This window comes from Gracilinanus agilis, chromosome 3 (assembly GCF_016433145.1).
Source record: "Gracilinanus agilis isolate LMUSP501 chromosome 3, AgileGrace, whole genome shotgun sequence".
NCBI classification, from domain to species: Eukaryota; Metazoa; Chordata; class Mammalia; order Didelphimorphia; family Didelphidae; genus Gracilinanus; species Gracilinanus agilis.
In genome coordinates, this window is record NC_058132.1 from 604,201,232 (window position 1) to 604,225,109 (window position 23,878).

Consider the following 23,878-nt stretch of genomic DNA (forward strand, 5'->3'; position numbering starts at 1 on the left):
TTTATTTTTTATTTGTTAATGTCTCTCATCCTTCCAATTAGAATCTAACCTTTGTATAAATGGTAAAGTTATGACTGTCTTTCAGCTATTTTACCAAAGGATCTGGTATATAACATTTTGCATACAACGGACATTCAAAGACAATGTTTGTATGTATGTATTATAACAGGTAGTTAGGTTTACTGTTACAATATTGAGCATTTGCCTTTTATGTAATGAGTAAATTGTGCTAAAAGTAGAAGCAAAGATGATTTCTGCCTATAAGGAAATGGTAATCATTTTCTGGAAGTTATTAATTGACACAAATTGAAATTTGCAAGTGTCTGCGTAAAAAGAGTAAAATAACCCAGAATTTCTGTTGTTTAGTTGTTTTCAATCTAGTACTACTTGTTTTTTTTACTCCCTCTTGGAGTTTTCCTGGCAAAGACACTAGTTTGCCATTTTTTTTTAATGTGGAGAAACACGAATACATGTTTTCATGAGCACTGAAAGTGTGAAGGAATAAACATTTTGTGGTCCAAAAATAGCCCCATAGCCTGTGGACAACAGTAACTGCTTCCTGTTACAACAATTCCTCTGTGGTCTTTGTCTCTCTTCTGCCTGCCTGAAATATTAACTACCATTTCAGTTCTAAAGATGCTAATGCTGGAAGCAAGAGTCAAGCATAGGAAATGATTTTTGTAATTTCCAAAGAAAGATAAGAGTCAGAAAAAACAACCACAAGAAGAAATACAGGATTGTTTTTCTCCTTCTGCAATCTGCTCCTTGCCTTCCACCCACAAACACCGCAGGCAAGCTACTAGAATATAGATTTTTGCATCTGTGTTTACATAAAGTAATGCTATTTGATTTTTCCTCAAATGTTACTCTTTCCATTTGAAGAACTACCCTGTTCTGCCAACGAATTAGAATAGCAACTTGTTTAAGTAGAATTTTTGACTTAAATTACACTCAGTAAAATTGAGTACGTGGGAAAAATTTGACAGCAACCAATATCTCTGTAAAACAAGCTTTCATTTTGGAGCATTGGCAATGTTTAATCTAAGCAAAAATGAACATAATAAAATTCTAAAATTAGAAAAAAATCTAGACAGCCCCTTGAAGTCAAGAATAATGCAATTTAACTTACTATTTAATACATGATTAGTTTTTCACTTCCAAGAAAAATAAGCCACCAAGATATTAAAAACAAGCCAAGCCAAGAGGTATTATTTGATATTTTTATGCCCTTAAGTGTATTGGCTTCTGTCATCATCCAAATTCTGAATATTAGAAACTGAAAGAACAATTAAAACTCATCCGTCTCAATATTCTGCACAGGAAAAGCCCTTTCCGGACAACCATGAAGTTCACTCCAGTTACTATCATTTTTTAAAAATCCTACTCTGAATAAAAACAGGTCTGGTTAAGTTGTGATTGAGAAGCTTTGACTTCAGATCCATGCACCAAAGGCACCCGGCTACAGATGTGTGCTTTGTGCGTTTGTAAGATGAGTTGCCTTCAGAGGCTTCAGCTTTACAGATAGTGTACTGAGCATCACTTAACATTCATGATCTATTCAGAGAAGTCTTATAAATGAAGGTGGTTATTTTTGCTCCGTTTCTTTAAAGGTGAAACCAGAATGGAGATCACCCCTCCGCTCCACAGTTTGGTTTCATCCAAAAGACAATGCACTCATTTGCATATTCAATATACGAAATTTGGAATGAAAAAAAATGGAACAATCTTCTTCTTAATCTGATATTGATTTGATTGATTTGATAATCCTGGTATCTTGATCATGCAAATTCAGTATGAATATATTAATTCTTCCAACATTTGTCAGCAGAGATTCTGAACTTGGAGTCCATTAACTTGGTGGGTTTTTTAAAATGTCGTAATTCAATTTCAATATGATTGATGACCCGGTAGCCCAGAATGCTTGGCGTAGAGTCAGTAGGACCTGAATTCATATCCAGCCTCAGACACTTACTAGTGATCCTGGGAAAATAATTTAACCTCTGATTGCCTCATTTTTCTCAACTATAAAATGGGGATGATAATGTCATCTTCCATGATTATTCTGAAGACTAAATGAGATTATTATTACAAAGTGCTTACCATAGTTCCTGGCACATAGTAAGAACTATATTAATATTAGATATCATTACTACTATTACTCTTACTACTCTTGCTGCTGCTGCTATTACTACTGTTACTATGTGCTTTTAGTTTGTGCTTTTAAAACATTATTGTAGGAGGCAGCAGCAAGGTGGCTTGGTGGAGAGGGAGCCCCATAGGAGACCAGAGGTCCTGGGTTCAAAATTTACCTCAGACATTTTCTAGTTATGTGACCTTTTGGGGGTAAGTCACCAAAGCCCAATTATTCTAGCCCTTACCACTCTTCTGCCTTGCCAATGATACGGAGTATCAGTTTTTAGAGAGAAGGTAAGAGTTTAAAAAAACAAACCTATTATTGTGGGAAAGGGTCCATAGCCTCACCAGACTGTTTCCAAAGGGATTTGTGAAAAGTGAAGAACTCTTTTTTATTTTAACCTTCCATCTTAGAATCAATACTGGGTATTGATTCCAAGGCAGAAGAATGGTAAGGAAGCAGAAATGGGAAAATGAGGGAGAAGCAATGGTATTACTTTGTGGACTCCACTCTTGACTCTTCTAATTTCTTTCTCTATGCTACTACAGCTTCCTTTCCTTGGAAGTTCACTATGACCCTGATATCCTAACACTGGAAATATGTTTTCCCTCTTCCTCTGGTTGAATGTCCTAACTTTCCAGACTTTTATAGCTAGGTGCTCTCCTGGATACCATTGCTTCTCCCTCACTTTCCCATTTCCACTTCCTTTTTTTTTGTGTTGCAAGCTCCTTGAAGGTAGGCACTTTATTTCTTTTTGCTTGTATTTGTATTCCTAGTTTGTAGCACAATATCTGGCACATAATTAAGTACCTAATAAATGCCTGTTAACTTAATTTGATTTTCCTTGTCAACTAAGCTACAATCTCAGTTGATTCAAGTTGCATTAGTAGTTAAATTTTTGTGTCCTCAACCTTTTAGCATTCTGGGGCAAAACCCTAGTTGCCATACCCTAGTTATAGTTCTGATAATGAACTGACACAGAATGGAGAAGAAGGAAGAAGGAAGAATAGGAGATAGGGCTGAATTGCATGTATATAATCATGTAGTAATTTAAATAATTGTGTGCTGCTTATAGTTTCCAAAGCCCATATCTTTAAAAACAATATTCTCCTTGTGATATCAAATGGCTCATACTACACCATGATTGCCAAAGAAATTAAATTACAAAAACTTAGACCAAAACCAAAGAATATTGAAAACCACAGATAGTGGACAAAACCAGGTCAGATGTTCCCTTTTAAATTGTAACTTCTTATGCACCAGAATTATGTATGGTAATTCTATTAAAATGTTATTGGAGATATGTATGTCCAGAAAAAGAGGTGGGAAATTCACATAGCAAGAACTAGGGGCAACAAATGGATAGCCCAATGGTAAACTGATATACCCATGATATTAAAGTCAAAAGGAAGGTATTTGACCATTTTTTAAAAGAATGTAATTACCAAAACATATACAAATCATTTAGCAGGAGAAGGCTTGGAGTGGGTATCAGTGGCATTATAGGAAGGAGTATACATATCAACCACATCATGAGCCCATCAAAAAACTATCTTCAAAGTCATAATGGCCCAAAGACATTATGTATCAGGTCTCCACGATAACATGAATATCTAGTAATTTCCCAATACAAAGTAATTCCTTTTCCCTAAAGATAACTGATGGAAAAAATGCTTCTGGGACATACAGTCTTAGAATCTAACTCTTATTCCTTTTGGGTATATTTTATATTAGTGCTGACCTAATGCCACTCAAGAGAGATTACTCTCTCCTATAGAAATAGAATTTGAATTAGATGTTGGAGCAAGGCTGCAACCTTGAATGATTCCCCTTGATTAGTATCCTACTGGCTTAAGATCCCACTTCCTCTACAACTGAGTGAGTTCAACACCTTTATGAGTCCTGGATTAAGCTGTCTTTAGTCATTTGTCATTCCTAGAAAACATTACCGAGCCTTGACTACTGCTGATTGGAACCAGTCTTTTAGAGCTCATGCGTTCATAGCCTTTGAGGGACCAGCAAAAATTTCAAGTAGGCTATCAGGTAATAGAGAAGAATGCATTTCTCAGACTTATCACATAAACCATAGTGAAGTAAATGGCTGAGTACTTCTCACATCTGCATGATTTGATCGTGAATGAATGAATGAATTGAATGAAAAGTTTAAAAAATTGAATGAAATATTTAAATGAATGAATTGTTTGAATGAAAAAATTTTAAAGATCTGAATTTTTTATTATATATTGACTGAGAAAGCCTATCAATACTTCATCAATCAGATGCTGAGAGTCAGTGACAAGGATACTAGCAAATGGAAAGTAACATCTAAGGACGGATGATATCTCATTTTCTGCTTTCTTTCCTCTCAGATATTGTCATGTCTTTTGGATCATAATTCAAATATTTAAAAATGATGTAGACATGTCCTGGTATAAAGGTCCTCACTAGTCATGGTAGTAGCACAACCTGGTTCCCTTCCATTCTGGGCAGTGATGGGGACATAGAGATGGAAGTAGGAAGGAGGAGAGAAAGGCATGTGGGGAAGAAAGATATGTTTATTGCTGGATACCAGGATAAATTCTTTGTCTCTATTCTCTCATATGTATTCTCATAGGGCTCTTATCTCTCACTCATTTACTACCTAAATTTGTTTGTGAATGTCATTCCAAGTAGGTCTATGCAATAATTACAATGATGGGGAGAGACCTACTTGTCTACTCTAGATAATGACTTCTTGTATTAATATTCAGAAGGAAAGCTCTCCATTTTCCCCTTATGGGATATGCCCACAGTTGCACTGGAAATGTTAAGTAACATTTCTTCACTTTGAAAATGATGAAATCAATTTTACTTATATTACTTCAGTATGGGTGCCTTAACAGAGAACTTCTGCAATATATGATGAGGAAAGGTTTCATATTATCCCAGTGTCCCTCTCATGAAAGCTCAATGTTCCATTTTTGAATAAAGATTTTCATCAGATTGGCACATGCCATTACTTTACCTGGATCTGCTAAAAATCCAAATCTCTAGCATCAATCAGCACTTTGGTCTTTCATTTTTGTCACAGAAGGAAATCCTAAGCCAACCTAAAGAATATTTTTCCTTTCCTATCCCATCTGTACTTTCTTTTTTTGATATCTTTTATTATGATGTTACCTTTATTTCCCAGTATATCCCTTCCTCCCCCTCTGTTTGGCAAGCAATCTCTTGAAAGAATAAAAAAGAGAGGAGGAAAATAGTGAAGTTCAATAAAACTGACCAACACATTAATCAAGTCTGACAAGATATCCTGTCTGCACATCATTGTCTCTAATCTTTGCAATAAGGGAAAGAAGTACATTCTCCTATCTATTCTTGGAGACCTCACTTGGTCATTTTATCATGACAGTGGTTATTTTCAAATGTTGTTGATGTTATTTGGTATCTATTGCTGTAGTCATCACTTATATTTTCTTTGTTCTATTTACTTAATTTTACATCAGAAAATAGGAATCCTTCTTAGCCTCCATGTATTCTTCATATCTATTATGTTGCAGCACTATCATTTAATAGTTTATCACTTACATGTACCATACGTATTTATCTATTTGCTCAATCAAAGCTGGTAGGTCTTTGTTTTTAATCTTTTGATACTACAAGAAAAGTGCAACTAAAATATTTTTATAGAGATATGAAACTTTAAAAAATCATTAACCTACTTGGGGGAATATGCCAAACAATGGTGTCTCTTGGCCAAAGCTTATGGACATTTTATATATTTCTTAGCATCATTTTAGAGTGCTTTCCAGGATGGCTGAAGGCATTTCCATTTTCATCATTAGAATATTAGTGTGTATCTCTTAATAATCCCTCCAATATGAACCTTTTCCATCTTTGACAATTTCTGGGCATGAGGTAAAATTTCTGAGTGTTTTTTTTGTTTGTTTTTTTTTTGTTTTTGCTTCAGCAACTAGTGATTTGGAGCAGTCTCTTATATGGTTCTTAATAGTATTTATTTCTTGTTTACAAAGCTCTTTCTTCATATCTTTTGACCAATTAGGAATTAGCGAGTGCTTTTTGATCATATATTTATGTTAGTTCTTTACATATTTTAGATATCAGAGTTTTATCAGGTATATTTGATGTGAAGGTTGTTTGTTTTTTAAATTGACTATTTTCCTTATCCTACTTTCTTCAATTTTATCATTTTGAGAGCCTCTCAATTTCATGAAACTAGAATTTTCTATTTTATCCTTTGGGGTCACTACTCTCATTTTCAGGGTTAAGAAACTTTCTCTTAGCTATAACTGTGAAAATTATCTTTTACTTTTTTTAATGACATTATCTTTAATATTCAGGATTCATAGGCTTTTTTAAAGATGTTTTGTTACATGTGGAGTAAGATGTTGTTCTAAATCCAATTTATGCCCAATCTTTGTCTAATGGGGAGTTATTCCTGAATTTAAAATTCTTGGGTTTATCAAACACTTGGCTATTGAGTTTAATTATTTCAAGAATATCCTTTTCCAGGCTGTTTCAATGATCTGATTTTCTCTTGTGTGTATCCATCTCCAGAGAAAGAACTGATGAATATAAATAAGACCTTGTTTATATATACATATATCTTTTTGTCAAATGATATCATCTTTAATAGGGGGAGAGGAAGAGAGGGAGTTAACTGGGTATTTTCATTTAACAAATAAATAAGTAATTTTGATGATCAATGTTTTTATCTTATAATTAAAAATCTAAAAAAATTTTAGTCCCCTTTTATTCCAGTCTTGTTTTAGCTATTTACTTGAAATCTTATCTATATTTTTTGTTTCTTCAGATGAATTTTGTTATTATTTTGTGTGCTTCTATATAGTGTGTCCTTGGTAGATAAAATTATAAATTTGTTAGTATTTTGTTGGCACAGCCCAGTCATGAGTACTGAATCTCCCTCTAGTTACTTCTGTTCGCAGTATATCTATGTAGCAAACCTAAATGGAAGTTTTGTTTCATGGTTGAAAATAATCTGTTCCCCAAATTGTATTTCTTGGACTCTTTAGCTTCCTTCTTTCCCTTCCAGGCCATGTTCTTGATCTTGTGGCCTCAAAATCTGAACATCCTTCTGTAATATCTGCCCCCTCCTCCTCCTGAAGCTTCCTCCAGGAACCTCCAATTTTTATGGAAAACCAGACTGTACTTCATTCTTTTCCCATTCCTATTCCTGGCTTCTAGACTTTAAAACCATACCCTCACCTTCCCAGTCCTACCCACCTTCCTTTAAAGGAAAGTCCTTGAGGGCACAGACATTCTTTTTGCCTGGATTTTTATTCCCAGTACTTAGCATATTGAAAGCTCTTAATTAATGCTCCTTTCCTTTTTTCTTTGTTGCTTAGTCTTCATTTCCAAGACCATGTCTTTTCTCTAACTCTATATTCTCGCTCTCACTCTGGATGCTAGCTGACCTCTTCTCTCTCTCTCTCTCTCTCTCTCTCTCTCTCACCTTTTTTTCTCCTGAGGTAGAAAATTGCATGAATACATACCAGTGTCTCAGGGAACTGAAACTCCATTCCTTCAAACACAAACTTTTCAAAGTCTACACCAATCAGAAGGCCTCATTTCTCATTACAGGCTCACACCTCGACTCCTGTGAGAATGGTTTTTGGTGGCATTTTGTTCTTTTTTTAGGTCCCTTTTCCCTCCAAGTCCCATTGACCGAGTCCACACTGTATTTGTCTTATGGCTTACCCTAAAAAGGCTTTCAGCTCTCAGTTAAAAATAAAGACTAACAAGTCATCGAATATTGAACTAGTTTTATTTAATTCAAGAGAAAACCCAATGGACTTATATACCATAATCCCCCCAAAATTTAAGGTAGTTTTATGCCCTGGTAGGATTCTACCTTCCCTAGAGACCATGTTATTCATCCAGGACTTCTAATGACACCCTGGGTTTGTTTTCCCTCACAAAAATAGAGAGATAGAATCTGGTGAAGATAAGAGTAAAGTAAACTCCTTCCAAATATGTCTCAGGCCTATATAAGGTCTACATGACTCAAAATACCTAAGAAAGGGTGAGTACAGGTTGTTCATTTGTGTCATATCTCCCTATTAACTCATCCTACTTCTTTCTGAGGCTGTATATATTCTGAAGAACTTGGAGCTATTCAACCTGGAAAGGAGAAGACCTCTAGAGGATGCTTTAACTATCTGAGGATATGAAGAGCTACCATGAAAAGGGGTAGCTAGATCATGCAGTGGATAGAGTGCCAGGCCTGTTATCAGGAAGACTCATTTTCCTGGGTTCAAATTTGACCTCAGAAACTTACCAGTTGTGTGACTGTGGGCAAATCACTTCATTGTGTTTGCCTATTTCTTCCTCTGTAAAATTAGCTGGAAGAAGAAAAGGTGAATCACTCCAGTATCTTTGCCAAGAAAACCCCAAATGGGGTCAAGAAGAGATAGGAACTATTGAGACAACTGAATAAAAAAACAGCCAAGAAAATAAAGAGTTGAGTTATTTTGCTTGCTTTTTGTATGAAGAATGTGAAATGTAGGGATTGGAGAAATTATAGATGGGGCAGATTTTGATTCAGTCTAAGGAAACAGTTTTGAACAAATAAAGCTGTAGAGGTTACCTGGAGAGGTAGTATGTTTCCTTTTGCTAAAGTTTTTTTTTAACCCATACCTTCTTTCTTAGAATCAATATAAGTATTGGGTTCAAGTCAGAAGAACAGTTAATTGGAGTTAATTGACTTGCCATGGGTCTCACATTCTAGAAAGTAGTTGAGGTCAGATTTTGACCAAGAACTTCTGTCTTCCAGCCTTTGCTCTCTATATAGTGAGCCACCTAGTTGCCTTTCTCAGAAGCTCTTTAAGAAGAATTTAGTTGATCTCACTAGGGATGCTGTAAGAGAGAGTTATTCTATTAAGGAACAAATCGTACTAGAAAATCTAGAGATTCCATCCAACTCTAATATAGTAGAGTTGGAGGGCCAGGTCATGGTAGTGAAGGGAATGAATTCTCTAAGGGGCTATGTGATGGACCATGCATGGAGATGAGACTGTGCCTGGCCACTTCTGGTAACACTGGCCCATCCTCACACAGTTAGATGGTACAGTCAGTCAGTCAACATTTATTGAGTAACTATTAAATGCTGGGCTCTGCACTAAGTGCCTGGATAGGAAGAGTGGATAAGGCATTAAGCCAAGAGACAAAAAGACCTGAGTTGAAATACAACCTCAGATAGTTATTAACTTTGTAGCCTGGGGGAAATCATTTAATCTCTGTCTGCCTCAGTTTCCTCCACTGTATAATGGGAACAATAATAGCATCTACTCCCTAGGCTTGTTGAGAAGATCAAATGAGATAATATTTGTAAAAATACACAAACAAATGAACAGAAACAACTAATGCAGCACGTGGAACATACTTGTCTTCTATGCTCTTCCTTCTCCCTCTGTTCCATTAGCTGTGCTTCAAGTTAAACTTCACATCCATCCACACTGACATTCTTTGATTCTATGCCAGGTTGGGGTGGTGGTGGTAAGTCTAGTCTGGTTCAGTTTGGAATTTTGAGTGGCAATAATACAAAGTATTTAGGACTAGATAATTACATTTCATTCACATACATCAAAAAAGCCAATATTTTCCATTTATATGGGTCAAACTTTTTTAGAAAATCTCTAAGACTCAGTTGCTCTTCTACCATTGTCCCATCAGGTTCACAAAGAATACCTCAATCCTCATAATATTAAGACTCTTTTTCATAATGTTCAAACTTTTCCTGGCTTTGGGTATTTGAACCTTGGGAAAAGACCACTGATACCATCAATTGGGGAATGGCTGAACAAGTTGAGTTATCTGATTGTAATGGAATACTATCATGTTGTAAGAAATGATGACAAGGATGATCTCTCTCTCTCTGTCTCTCTCTCTCTCTCTTTCTCTCTGTCTCTCTCTCTCTCTCTGTCTCTCTGTCTCTGTCTCTGTCTCTCTCTCACTCTCTCTCTCTTTCTCTCTCTCTCTCTCTCATACACACACACACACACACACACACACACACACACACACACACACCTGGAAAAACATGAAGCCATGTAAAGAGAAGTGAGCAGAATCAAAAGAATGTTGTACACAGTTACAACAATAAGATATGATATTCAGCTGTGAATGCCTTAACTATTATGAGCTATGCAAGGATCCAGACCATGTCCCAGGGACTCAAGATAAAAAAGGTTATTCAATACCAAAGAAGGAATTGAAGGGGTCTGAATGCAGATTGAAGCATACAATTCTTCACTTTATTTCCTCCTATACTAGAAAATCACCTATACTAGAGAAAAAAACATATCACTTATACTAGAGAATATATATATATATATATATAAATATATATATATATATATATATATATATATATATATAAAAAATCTTTCCCAACATGATAAACATGGAAATGTGTATTGTATGATAATGCATGTACAACCTATATGTTTTTACCTGCTGTTTTGGGGAGGTTGCAGGGAAGGAGAGAACATGGCTTGCAAATGTCATAAAATGATCATCAAAAATTGTATTGACACAATCTGAAAAAATAAAAAAAAGATAATTGATAGAATTTCCATTTTCGAAGCAATTTAATTTTGAACCTGCAGCTCTGAATGAAAAAAGAGGCAAGCATCACAAAATACAAAGATTTCCCTGGGTATCTGGGTGGGTTTTTTTTTAAGAAGAAATTAAGAGAAGGAAACCTGCCTGTCAAATACCTAATTGATCTGTTTTATTTTAAAACCTAGGCCTGTGATTTCATCAGTATATGGATCTTCTAGTGAAAAACTCCATCTATTCTGAAACTTGCAGAGTAAAAGAGTTGCATGGGTGTACTAATGGGTCAAGTGATTTGTACAGGATCCTACGGATAGTATGTGTCTAAGACAGGACTGGGTCTCCCTGACTCTAAAGCCTGCTCTCAGACCACTATACTATGCTGCGTCAAGCTCTCCATCAAATGTATTCCAATAAGTAGTCAAGATCTCAGCTAATTTGGAATTCTAGAAAATAAGCTTTGGCTGTCTAGTCTTATTTTATAGTATTCTATTTTATAGCTAACCCTTCAGACAACTGTGCATAGCTGTACTATAAACATTAATTGCACATTTCTCTCTAGAGAAGTCCAAAATAAAATCATCCTAAAGAGGAAAAGATTTATAGAAGAGGAAGGATTTTGGTTGTTCAAAGTAGTTTTCCACTGACATAAACAAATTAAATAAAAATATTACATCTGATTTAATAAAGATGAATTTCTTGCTCTTCTACTTGTAAAACAGTGTAATTATTTAAAAGATTATCTCAAGGCTGGAGTCCTGGAACACAAGATTTTTGCCAACTAGTAATGCTTAACCCTTCCTGGGTCACTGCCTTCTCAGGGGAGAGGAGATTGTGTAGTTCAATAAAACCATGAGCTTTGCCATGCAGGGTTAACCAAGATAGACAAGTCATAATGGACAATTCTAACAAAAAGTGATCTACTGGAAAAGGGAAGGGAAACCACTCTGGTATCTTTGCCAAGGAAACATCATGGATGGTATTAAAATAACAAAAATATATGATCCTAGAAGATGAGCTGCCATAGTTAGAAGGTGTCTACTACTGGGGAAGATCAGAAGACAACTACAAGTAGCTCCAGCACTTTTGAGGTGGCTGGACCAAAGCAGAAAGGAAGCTCAAGTATGGATGCATCTAGTGATGAGAGGAGAGTCCAATATTTTAAAAATCAATATTGCATAATAATCTCAAATGTAAGATCTATGAACCAAGGTAAGCTGGATATGAACAAGGAAGAAATGGAAAGATTAAACATCATCATCTTGAGTGTCAGTGAATTTAAATGGAGGGGAATTTATGGGAGAATTTTTAAAGTTTGGGTGAATTTAATTCAGGTGATCACTACTATAGGCAACAATCCCTTAGGAGAAATGGAGTCATCTTCATAGTTAGTAAAATGGCAAGAAAAGAAGTACTTGGGAATAATTTCAAAAATGACAAAATTATATATTTGAATTTAAGACAAACTATTCACCATCACAGAAATACAAGTCTTTGCTCTATCCACTGATGCCAAGGAAGCCAAATTTGATCAATTTTATGAAGATCTACAATATCTTTAGAAATAACACCAAAAAAAAAGATGTTATATTTATCGTAGGGGTTTGAAATGATAAAATAGGAAATCAAAAGGTAATTCGAATAACAGGCAAGATTAGCCTTGGAGAACAAAGTGAATCAGGCCAGAGACTAATATAGTTTTGTCAAGGTAACTTGTTGATCATCACAAACATTCTTTTTCAACCACCCAGAAGGTGACTCTATACCTGGATATCATCAGATGGTCATTATAAAAATAAAATTGATTATTTACTTCACCTCTAAAGGTAGAAAAGCTCTATACAGCCAGTTAAATCAAGATGTAGAGCTGACTGGCTCAGAACATGAAGTATTGAAAAATTCAGATTTACATTGAAGAAAGTAAGGAAAAGCATCAGACCAGATAGACTCAGCTCAAGTACCATCTTTAAAAGGAGGCTTTCCCAGTTGCTGGTGTCTCCCAATTGCTTTTATTACCTTATTTTTCTTTTTTTGGGTATATACACATGTATGTCTATATATACAATACATACCTGAATGCCCAGGAAGAGTTAAACAATTAAGACCAAACTTCTTCCCTAGTCATTTTGGGACCTTTCATCCAGCAGTCATCCAGTCTCCAACTCTTACCTTCTTTCTAGCTCTCCCCAATATACTCTCTGATTTTGATGAATCATAATCAAATCCATCCCCACCATTGCTCCTGGGAAAAGGGAATGTCATTTGATTTCCACATTGCACTGGATATCCCCCTTGAGTTGTCAGACCAAAACATCATTTTCTGCCTACCATTTCCCTGTGAATATTGTTTCTTTCCATTAGAAATTAAGTTTCTAGAGGGCAGGGAAACCCTAGCTCTTGTGTTGCATCACCAGTGCTTAGAGCAACTGGGGCAATTCCATGATGCATAGTAAGTACTTAATAATGGATTTCATGTTTACTCATTCATGTAGTTTCTCTCTATAAAAGTTCTTTGAAGACAAGAATTGTCTATTTTTATCCTGGTATTACTGGAACCTACTACCGGGTCTACTAATTGGCTGATGGTAATCACTTAAAACTCTTAGTTTTACTTTCCTAAATTGTAAATTGAGAATAACAATATTTAGCCCATCTTACCTCACAGGATTATTGTGAGGATCTAAGGAGACAACCAACATAGATACAGTACTTTATAAACGATAAGACACTTAAATAAACTTTTACATGCCACCTATTATTATTTCCACAGCAAGAAACTTTTCCTTGTACCACATAAGGAGATTGCATTGAATTTTTCCACTCTCCATTTTATAAATATATTTCTATAATTTTTTACCTGACCTAAAAAAATAAGCAAAATAAGATGAAGCAATAGCCTGATCAGCACTTAGTCAACAAGAATTAATGTGACAATTACAGCTAAATCTGAAAGGTAAGTGAAATTGTTTTTTTAGAAAAATGCTAAACATGTTCAGGTGGACACCTTTTGAAAAGAAAACAACAGGAAACATATTCTGGTTATAATTTAATCTTCTTGCACTACTGGTCTTAGCATGTTTCCATTTAAATTATCTATTTTTCATTTAAAATAATGAATTACCAACCTGCAACAAAATTGAGATATTGTAAACATTCATCTTCCAGTTCACTTTTACTGAGCCATTTCTCTCCACATTCCCTCCATTCAGGTGTGGTTTTTAAAATTTCCTTCTTTTTGGGGCAGCTGGGTAGCTCAGTGGATTGAAAGTCAGGCCTAGAGATAGGAGGTCCTAGGTTCAAATCTGACCTCAGACACTTCCTAGCTGTGTGACTCTGGGCAAGTCACTTGATCCCTATTGCCTAGCCCTTACCACTCTTCTGCCTTGGAGCCAATACACAGTATTAACGCCAAGGTGGAAGGTAAGGGTTTCAATTTTCCCTCCTCTTTATATTATGTTTTATTTCTAAAACATTCATTTTTCTTTTTTCTTTTTCTTTTTAATATTTTTCCATATTTACATGATTAATTTTCTTTCCTTATTCTCTTCCCTCCCTCCTCCCAGAGCCAACAAGCAATTCCAGTGAGTTGTACAAATGTCATCACTTGATACCTATTTCTACATTATTCATTTTTGCTGCAGAATGATCTTTCAAAGCCTAAAACCTCTCTCTCTCTCTCTCTCTCTCTCTTTCTCTCTCTCTCTCTCTCTCTCTGTATATATATATATGCATAAAACATTCATTTTTAATTGTTATCTCAGAATATGTTCCTAGTAAGCCAAAGGAATTTTGATTAGATATATACATATAATTCTCTTGGGGCCTATTGTCCCAAAATTTCAGCTTCTATTCCTAGTGAATATTTCAGATCCTTCAGGTGGCCTTCCTTATGTTGCTTCTTCTACGTGATGCTTGTGAGATTTCCACTATGAGGCATCTTTTACTTTTCATTTCTACATATTGCCTTCAAAGTTTATATCGTTCTCTTTAGTCTTTCTCCTCCCAGACAAGTATAATCAATTTAATAGCCTTTTTACTTCATTTCCCCATATATTTTCAAATTCGACTTTGCTTATTCTCTCATTTAATTTGGTTTTCTTTTTGTCCTTATCATTTTTATCATTCCTTATATATCTCTCCTTTTCATATCTTTTACTTTTCTAAATTATTGATTAGACATAATTTTGTCTTTACTTCACCTTCTTTGCTCAGTAGTTAACATTTACCCATTCCATTATAATTTTCAAAGGAAGTGATCAATTTTGAGCAAACTTGGTACATTTAAAAATTATTAAGATATACTTTAAGTCACATTTATAAAACAGAATAGCAACCAATAGAGATTTTCAAGTGGACCTCTTTTTTGAGATGGTTTTCTATTTGAAATGTGAGAAGAGATAAATTGGGTATTCCAAAAATCTTAGGTTGTAGTAAAATTTTGGGGACATGTTGTTGAATGTCCTATGGGATCCTGGTTATCAAAAGACCTACTTATCTTTTTCTTCTTAGGCATTCTAACTCCTCTAAACATGATTTAAAAAGTTAAATAATCTCAAACATATCTTACTCTGTCCTTTCCTTCCACTTCCATAGATATTCTTTATTTTGGTTTTCCTTTGGTGATCTCTTAAAAAACATTCCATGATATTCTAAAGACAATTTCTGAAACTATCATTGTCTGCCCTCCTTATATACTGAATAATGCTTTAGATGTCTTTCAGTTGAGGTAGCGTTATATTCCAAACAGCCACTTTAAAAAAAGCAGAATTTTGTGTATACAAGCAAAAATTAAAACTTATTTTCATAAGGTGAACTTTTCTCTAAAGATAATTTTGTGATTTTTTTCCTCTCACTATTCTAATTGTATTCCTAAGATTGCTTTGCATCAGTTTTGCTTCATATCATAAAAAACTTATAATTAACTTTGAAGTAGGAGCAAATAAACAAAATGAAAAAGTTTGAAAAAGAGAAAAAATCATAATAAGGAAAGGAATTGGAGAAAGATTAAAAAATGAAGGACTATAAAAGTAAATAGGGAAAGTATACAGAAATTGATAGGTAAAGAACATATTAGAAGATAGAATACAAAAATCTACTTTAAAAATTTAATGCTTTTATAATAAGTTTAGCTTTATATCTAAGTTAGGACCAGTAATATTCTTTCAAGAAGGTGGAGTGAAGGCCAAGCCTGATTTATCACTGTAGTAACATATTTCATTAAAATACAAAAAGTAAAAAATATATTAAAATTCATACCTTTAAGTTATTTATCCTCTTGCCCCAAATCCATCTTCTGAGTTTCTCTTAGAAAGTCTGGTTTAGTCTGATAACACTCAGTAAGCCTCAGCAAACATGCAAGCTGGTTTTATTACGAATATGGTTCATTTTATACATGTTTACATTTCAAACTAAAATTTTTCATACCCTGGATTTACTCTTGGTCTCTTGGTGTTTTATTTCTGATCTAAGACCCTTCTTCATGCAATCATAGTACTTCATCCTTAACAGGTATATTACTTCTTTCCTTCCTCCTTATCCTTAACTGTTAGATTTTCAGTAGATAAACAAAACTCTGTGAGCCTAACCCTTCAGAAAAATCAAATTACACCCTTAAAAAAGGTCCAACTGCATGATGAGGATACTATTAAGTTCAATTTAGTTCAGTCAATAAGTAGCTTAATTTAGTATGTGCTAGAAGTAGGTTAAGTGCTGTGGGAATTTTAAAAAAATACAAAAACCTAAATCTTGGCCATAAGGAACCTATGGAATGAAGGCTAGATTTATATCAAAAAAGGAACTGGTTGAATCCAAGTTCTGCCAGTTACTATTTCTGAGACCTTGGAGAAGATATTTAAGTTCTCTGAACCTCAGTTTCCTTATCTGTAAGATAAGAAGGTTGGACTAGGTCAGTTTAAGATTGCTCCAAGCCTCTCGGTATCTCGATATTTCTACATCAATAAAGACTCTCTCTCTCTCTCTCTCTCTCTCTCTCTCTCTCTCTCTCTCTCTCTCTCTCTCTCTCTCTCTCTCTCTCTCCTTTCTCTCTTTCTTTTCTCTCTCTCTGTCTCTCTCTGTCTCTCCTTTTTTTCTCTCTCTCTCCTTTCTTTCTTTCTCTTCTCTCTCACTCTCTCTCTGTCTCTCTCTCTCTTCCTCCCTCTCTTTCTTTTCTCTCTGTCTCTCTGTCTCTCTCTCTGTCTCTGTCTGTCTTTCCCTTCTCTCTCTCTTTACCTTCTCTTTCTCTCTGTCTCTCTCTTTCTCTGTCTCTGTCTCTCTCTGTCTCTGTCTCTATCTATATCTACACACACACACACACACACACACACACACATATATCAGAGCTGTCACCATAAAACTTTCAGTGACAGTTAAGGGAAGAAGAATCAAGTGACAAAACAAACATTTTTCTTAAACAGTAGTATAGTTACAGTATACATGAAAAATACTATCACAAAATAAAGCTCAGTCCATAATCTAACATTCCAACTCTATTTGCTAAAACCACAGGACTCACCTACATTTAATTGGACAGAATTAAGCTTAATAGACAAAGGTTTTTCTGCAGCAATATCTTATCTTCCAGGTTCACTGTGCTAATTTAACTGAAGAAATTGTAACAAAATAACTCAGCTCTGTTTTAACTTAGAGCTCCCCATTTTTTCTCTTTCCTTCACCCTCCATTTTCTTATCTTCTTCCTCCCCTATTATGAATTTAGCCTACATAGCTTCTGGGATACTTCTTCCATTTCTTGCATGGTTTGAATTATTTCTCTTTGCAGATTCTCAGATCTATTTGCCCAGGCATAACTTCTCTGCTAACCTTCAAACTTGCATCTCTATTTGCCTGTAAGACATCTCAAACTTGGCATATCTAAAATGGAAATCATTAGCTTTCTTTCACATCCTCCCCTCTTCCTAATTTCCTTCTGATTCTTGAGGGTACCACCACATTCTCCTAGTCCCTTAGACTCATGACATAGATATTGTCTTCACTCTCTCTCACCCACCCATACCATATCCAACTGGTTGTTGAGTAATGTGATAGCATGTCTCATAAATGCTTTCTTCTCTCCTCTGTTGCCTGGTCTATTGGAACAGCCTGCTTATTGCTTTCTCTGCCTCGTCTTTTTCCACTCCAGTTGAGCTTTCACTGAGTTGTCAAATTAATCTTCCTATCGATAAGATCTGATTACATTGCCCTTTTATTCAATAAACTTCTATCCAATAAAGTCAATAAAAATAGCACACTTCTATTCAATAAACTGTCACTTCCAGGATCAAATATAAAATCCCTTTTTTAGGTTTTAAAGTCCTTCATAACCTCACATCACCTCACACACATACACATACATACCTTTCCAGGTTTCACTTCCCCTCCATGTACTCCATGATCCAGTGATATTGATCTCCATGCTGTTCCTCAAAGAGGGTACTCCTTTTTATGAATTAATATTTTCACTGTCTTGTCCTTTTAGTACTTTTTCTTCCTCATCTCTGCTTCCTAGATTCCCTGGATTCCTTCATGTTTTATCTAAAACCCTTTCTCCTACACAAAAGTCTTTCCTAGTTCTTTTGATTTTTCCCCTCAGAGAATTGCACTCTCCAACTTATCATGTATGTAGCTTTTGATACATTATTGCTTGCATGTTATTTTGTCCATTAGCCTGTGAATTCTTTGAGAGCTGGGAGTTCTACCCCTCCTCCTTTCTCTGTATTTTCGGTACTTAGCAAAGAACTTGGCACATAGTAGGAACTTAATAAAAGCTAGTAAACTAACTTAACTACTTCTCGTCCTCCTAATATCGTTGAAGGGAAACAGACACTTTCTAATGCCATTTAGTACCTAAATCTAGGAGGAGTAATGAAATAGAAGAAATGATGAAGGGGCAGTTGCAGGATCTACTAGGCTTACAATTATACCAGTCATTTAACACTAATATAGACATGATTCCCTGTTAAATTGCTTTCAATCTCAATCTCTTATTAAGCTTGATGACTGGTGACAGAGACGAGTAAATAGAATAAATGGGAAGTTTCTACTTTTATTTGAAGTTTCAGAATACTCAGGATTCTTTTCTCTAGGTATTATGGAAAATAGTCCTTGAACTGGACTCTTCCTGCTAATTATTTTTATATTAGTGAGCTTATCCATTAACCTGTTGTTAAACATAATGATAGAAACATCCTGTTTCTTTGTGTTTCACCAAACTATTCATCAATTTATTTTTGTTATTTTTAAAAAGTGGATTTAGCTTCAAGTTTAAGCTTTAAGTTTATTAAATGTTTTAGATTCATTAAACTTACCCCAATTGCTGCTAATATAGGTGCTTGGTAAATCCACTTGATGTCTCCAGCACTAAGCTCCCAACACCTGTAAAGCCAAGAGGGATATTCTGTGAATTATGTTGTAAAATAATAAGGCATTAATGGTAATTAAAGATTCAAGATGTTGAACTCTTCTCCAAAGACCCCATCAGGTTAGTCCTTGATTGCTGATCAAGGAAGAGACATATTAATGTCTTACCTAAAGGAGGAAAGAAAGGAGTACAGAAGAGAGTATAATAGCCTCTACCATGTGCCGGATACTCTATTAAATGTTATTATTGCTTTTACAAATATTATCTCATTGGATCCTTAAAACAAACCTTTGAGGTAAGTGCTTTTGTTATCCTCATTCTACAGTTGAGAAAACTGAAGCAAACAGAGGTCAAGTAACTTGACCAGGGTCTCATCACTAGGAAGTTCACATTTGAATTCAAGTTTTCTTGATTCCAAACCAGCTGCTTTCTTCACTGTGCCAACAGCTGCCTCATGTATTTGATTGTGAGATCTTTGAGAACAGGGGCCATCTTTTGCCTCTTTTCATCTCCCCAGTGCTTAGCATAATGTCTGCCACACAGGAGGTACTTAATAAATGTGAATCAACTGACTTACCTAAAATAATAAATACTAATTTAAAAAAGTGAAATTAGTCTGCATTTCTCCATGAAAACTGGCCAAGTGCTTTCTGACTTCACAATGAATGGAAAATTGATTTTTATTTGATGTCTCAAATACAGTAAATCTTAACAACAGTAAATTATGGGTTTCTGGCCCTCAGAAAGGACACAGATATTCTGAACATGATATAATTGGATTTTCTCTTCTTCAAATAACTATCAAAACTTGGTAACAGAATAGTCATCTGTTTTTCCTAGATGCTTACACAAAATTTCATGGAATCTTTTGTTTGGGATGTAAGCAGTATAACAAAAATAAAAGGAGAAGCTTTCATCTTTGATCTTTTGTAATAGAAAATACTGGGATTTCATATATAGCTATTTTATATATATGTTACAGTCACTGGAAAGCCTAGGTATAAATGGATTTTTTTCCTTAAAATTATATGAAGCATCTACCTAAACCATTAGTAAGTATTATTTGTAATGTGAACTCAGAAGCCTTAACAATAAGATCAGGAGTGAAACAAGGGTGGTCAATATCATCATTATTATTTAACATAGTATTAGAAATTCTAACAATGACAATAAGAGAAGAAAAACAATTCAAAGAATCATAGTGGACAAGGAGGTAATAACACTATCTCTGTCTGCTGATGGCATGATGGTATATGGTGACAATCCTAGAAATGCAACTAAATATTAGCTGAAACTATGAATAATTTTAGCAAAGTAGCAGGATATAAAAAACTCGCATAAATCATCAGCATTTTAATATATTACTGACAAAGTCCTGCAAGAAGAGATAGAAAGAAGTATTCCATTTAAAGTAACTACAGATAGAATAAAATACCTGAAAATAAACCTGCTAAGACAAACTCAAGAGCTACATGAACATAATTATAAAACACTTTTTTTTATAAAACACTTTTTATACAAATAAAGTAAGATCTAATAATTGGAGAAATATTAATTGCTCATGGATGGACAGAGCAATTAAAATGACAGTCCTACCTAAATTTATCTATTCAATACCATCCTAATTAAATTACCAAAATTATTTTTATTGAGTTAGAAAAAAATAATAACAAAATTTACTTGGAAGAATTAAAGATCAAGAATATCAAAGGAATTAATAAAAATATAATGGAAGGATATCTACCAGTAGCAGATTTTAAGTTTTATTATAAAGTAGTAATTGTCAAAACTATCTGGTACTGACTAATAAAGAAAAAAGATCAGTAGAACAAAATAGACATATAACAAATAGCAGGAAAATATTATAGTAATCTTCTATTTGCTAAAATTGTAGATCTAGGTTTGGGGGATAAGAAATAATGGGTAAAAATTGCTGGAAAAATTGGAAACTAGTTTGGCAGAAACTAGGTATAGACCAATATCTTATACCATTTACTAAGATTAGTTCAAAATGGATTTATAACCTGCCCATAAAAATGAGATACCATAAGTTAATTGGAATAACAGGGAACATGTTACTTATCAAATTTATGAATATGAGAAGAATTTATGAGTCAACAAGAGATGGAGACATTATGAAATGCAAAATGGATAATTTTGAGTATATTAAATTGAAATAGTTAGTAGGAGTACAATAAATGCTGCCATAATCAGAAGGAAAGCAGAAAGGGGGAAATTTTTCTATAGACAGCCTTTCAGATAGAGTTCCCATATCTAAAATATATTGAAAACTCCAACAAATTTATAAGAATCAGAGGCATGCCCTAATTGATAAATGGACAAAAGATAGGAACAGACAATTTTCAGATGAAGAAACAAAAGTCATATATAGCTATATGAAAAAAATGCTCTTACTCACTACTGATTAGAGAAATGCAAACCAAAATAATTCTGAGTTACTATCTCATGCCCATCAGACTGACTAAAATGACAAAAGAGCAAAGTGAAAAAAATTGGGGATATGGAAAAATGGGGACACTAATGCACTGTTGGTGGAGCTGTGCACTGATCGAACAGTTTTGGAGAGTAATTTAGAATTACAACCGGACAGTTATAAAACTATATATACCCTTAGAACCAGAAGTACATTATTGTGTCTGTTTCCCAAGGATATTGGGGAAAGAGGAAAAGAATCCATATATTCCAAAATATTTATAGCAGCTTTTTTATGGTGACAATGAATTAGAAACTGAGAGGATGCCCATCAAGTGGGGAATATTTAAAAAAAATTGTGGTATATCATTGTGATGGAATGCTACTGCAACACTGAGAAATAATGAACAGACTTATTTCAAATACATGGGGAAAAAAAAACTACCTGAGATAATGGACAGTGAAGTAAGTAGAGCCAAGAGAATACACAGTTTATAAGAGTAAGACAGTCACAGAATTAATCCTGGAAGAATAAACTCTGAATGTTACCTCCATAAAGTGAATAGAATATGGAAGACTCAATTTATATGTACATGTTGGACACCTTGATGATATCTCTTATGATGTGGAGAGAGTGGAGAGGGGCTGGTATACTAGTGTATGGGATTTATTATGGTGGTATGAAGAAAAGTAAGATAAATATATAAATGATTTGTGATTTCATTAGTCTCCTATCTTTTTTTTTGCACATGGAAATACTTGTTTCATGTGGTTTGTGTAAAATTTCAAATACATAATACACATATTGAAGAAAAATAAAAGAAAAACATTTCACCTAACTAATGGAAAATGGGCAGGGCAACATATTTCCCACTATGAAATATCGCCTAAAAAAACTTCTTGTATTCTTTTCTTATCTTGCTATATTTCATTTCTATTGAATTAGTCTTCCTGTGTATGTGAGTAGAAACCCTTGGGGAGCACATCTTTAACAAGTCAAGTAAGCAAATACCTGATAAATGCTTCATTTGTGCAATTAGATAATTTGCCCACTTCGTGCTTCCCTTCCTTATCTATCTATTTGAGTTATCTTCCTTTTTTCTTTTTCTTTTGTTGGATTATGTTCTGGTAGCAAAATCAGAATTGAGCTATTTTCCTTGTTATTCAGGGAACTTTGGAGTTGCCTGCTTCCACCATTGGCAGTTGCACAGACAAGAAAAAGCAGGTTCATTGTGGCATTTATGCTTGTTTAGTGTATTTTAGGCTACTTTATTAGTAGAATAATGCTCCATCCTCTTCCACTCTGCACTAACCTACCATTAGCCTGTAAGTTCATTGAAGGGAGAGATTATCTCATTTTCCCTCTTCCTTTCTCATACAGTTTCTTATATATAGTAGACATTTAATAAATGTTTGTGATTCATTCAAATAAAGCTGTATCATGAAATAACATAATACATTTCAATGTCAAATATCAAGTTTTTTTGGGGGGGACATTTTCTAGGGTTTTAGATCATTAGTGGACCAGTTGCCTTCCAGATGTATAGAGGGTATGGCTGGATGAAATAAAGCCTCAAACAGTCAACATGTATGGTATAACAGTATATAAGATCTGCCCCAATTATCTGTGTGAATTAAAAATGGATCAGGTTGGAAAATCATGACAGATTACATCTACTATATGCTTAGGTAATTATAATTAATAGACAAATGTAGTATAAAAAGCACTGGACTAAAAATTTTATAATCTGAATTGACTAGCTCTGTGAATTTGGGCAAGTAATAACAACTCTCTTGGATCTATTTTCCTCATCTGACAAATGAGGTGGATGGATTAAGATTAGTGGTATCAGACTTACAGAAATAGATTAAACTCTGAGTACACATTGACTTAGAAAACCACAAATCAACATTGTCTCTGTTGTTTTGCATACTTATTTCATGATATTTTGTGTATTTATTCATTATTTCATATTGTTTATTTATTTTGTATATTATTTTATTTCCCAGTTATATTTTAATCTAGTTCCTAAGCATGCTGATGTTTGCCATCTATGGATTAGATGATACCAAAGGTTTTTCTAACTCTAACATTTAGTGTTTTTATGGTTCCAATTTAGCCCAACTGGTTGGCTCATTGCCTGGTAAATAAAACCTTACACTTCTTTGAATGGTGACTGCCACTTCCAGAAGATTACTTCTGGAAAAACAAGCTGTACCTCACTTAAGTTTTTCCTTTCAATTTTTCCAGTGTTAGAATCATGAAGCATGGAACCATGACCAAATCAATTCTGCAGTTGTCCTTAAATAGGGTGTATCATTCTACTTTCCTATGGTCTCACTCACCATCTCAGTAACTCTCTGGACCAAAGTGCCTCTC

The 23,878-nt window shown here is 34.4% G+C and overlaps 1 protein-coding gene across 2 annotated transcripts in view; it reads right to left on the bottom strand.

The window, feature by feature from the left end:
• The window catches only part of PTH2R (parathyroid hormone 2 receptor), a 120,640-nt gene that overhangs the window by 21,050 nt on the left and 75,712 nt on the right, over nt 1-23,878 (bottom strand). For both annotated transcript variants that reach the window (XM_044667507.1, XM_044667508.1), the window contains one exon: nt 19,013-19,079. In XM_044667507.1, coding sequence (XP_044523442.1) covers nt 19,013-19,079 — 67 coding nt within the window. The remainder of the gene's footprint in view (nt 1-19,012; nt 19,080-23,878) is intronic.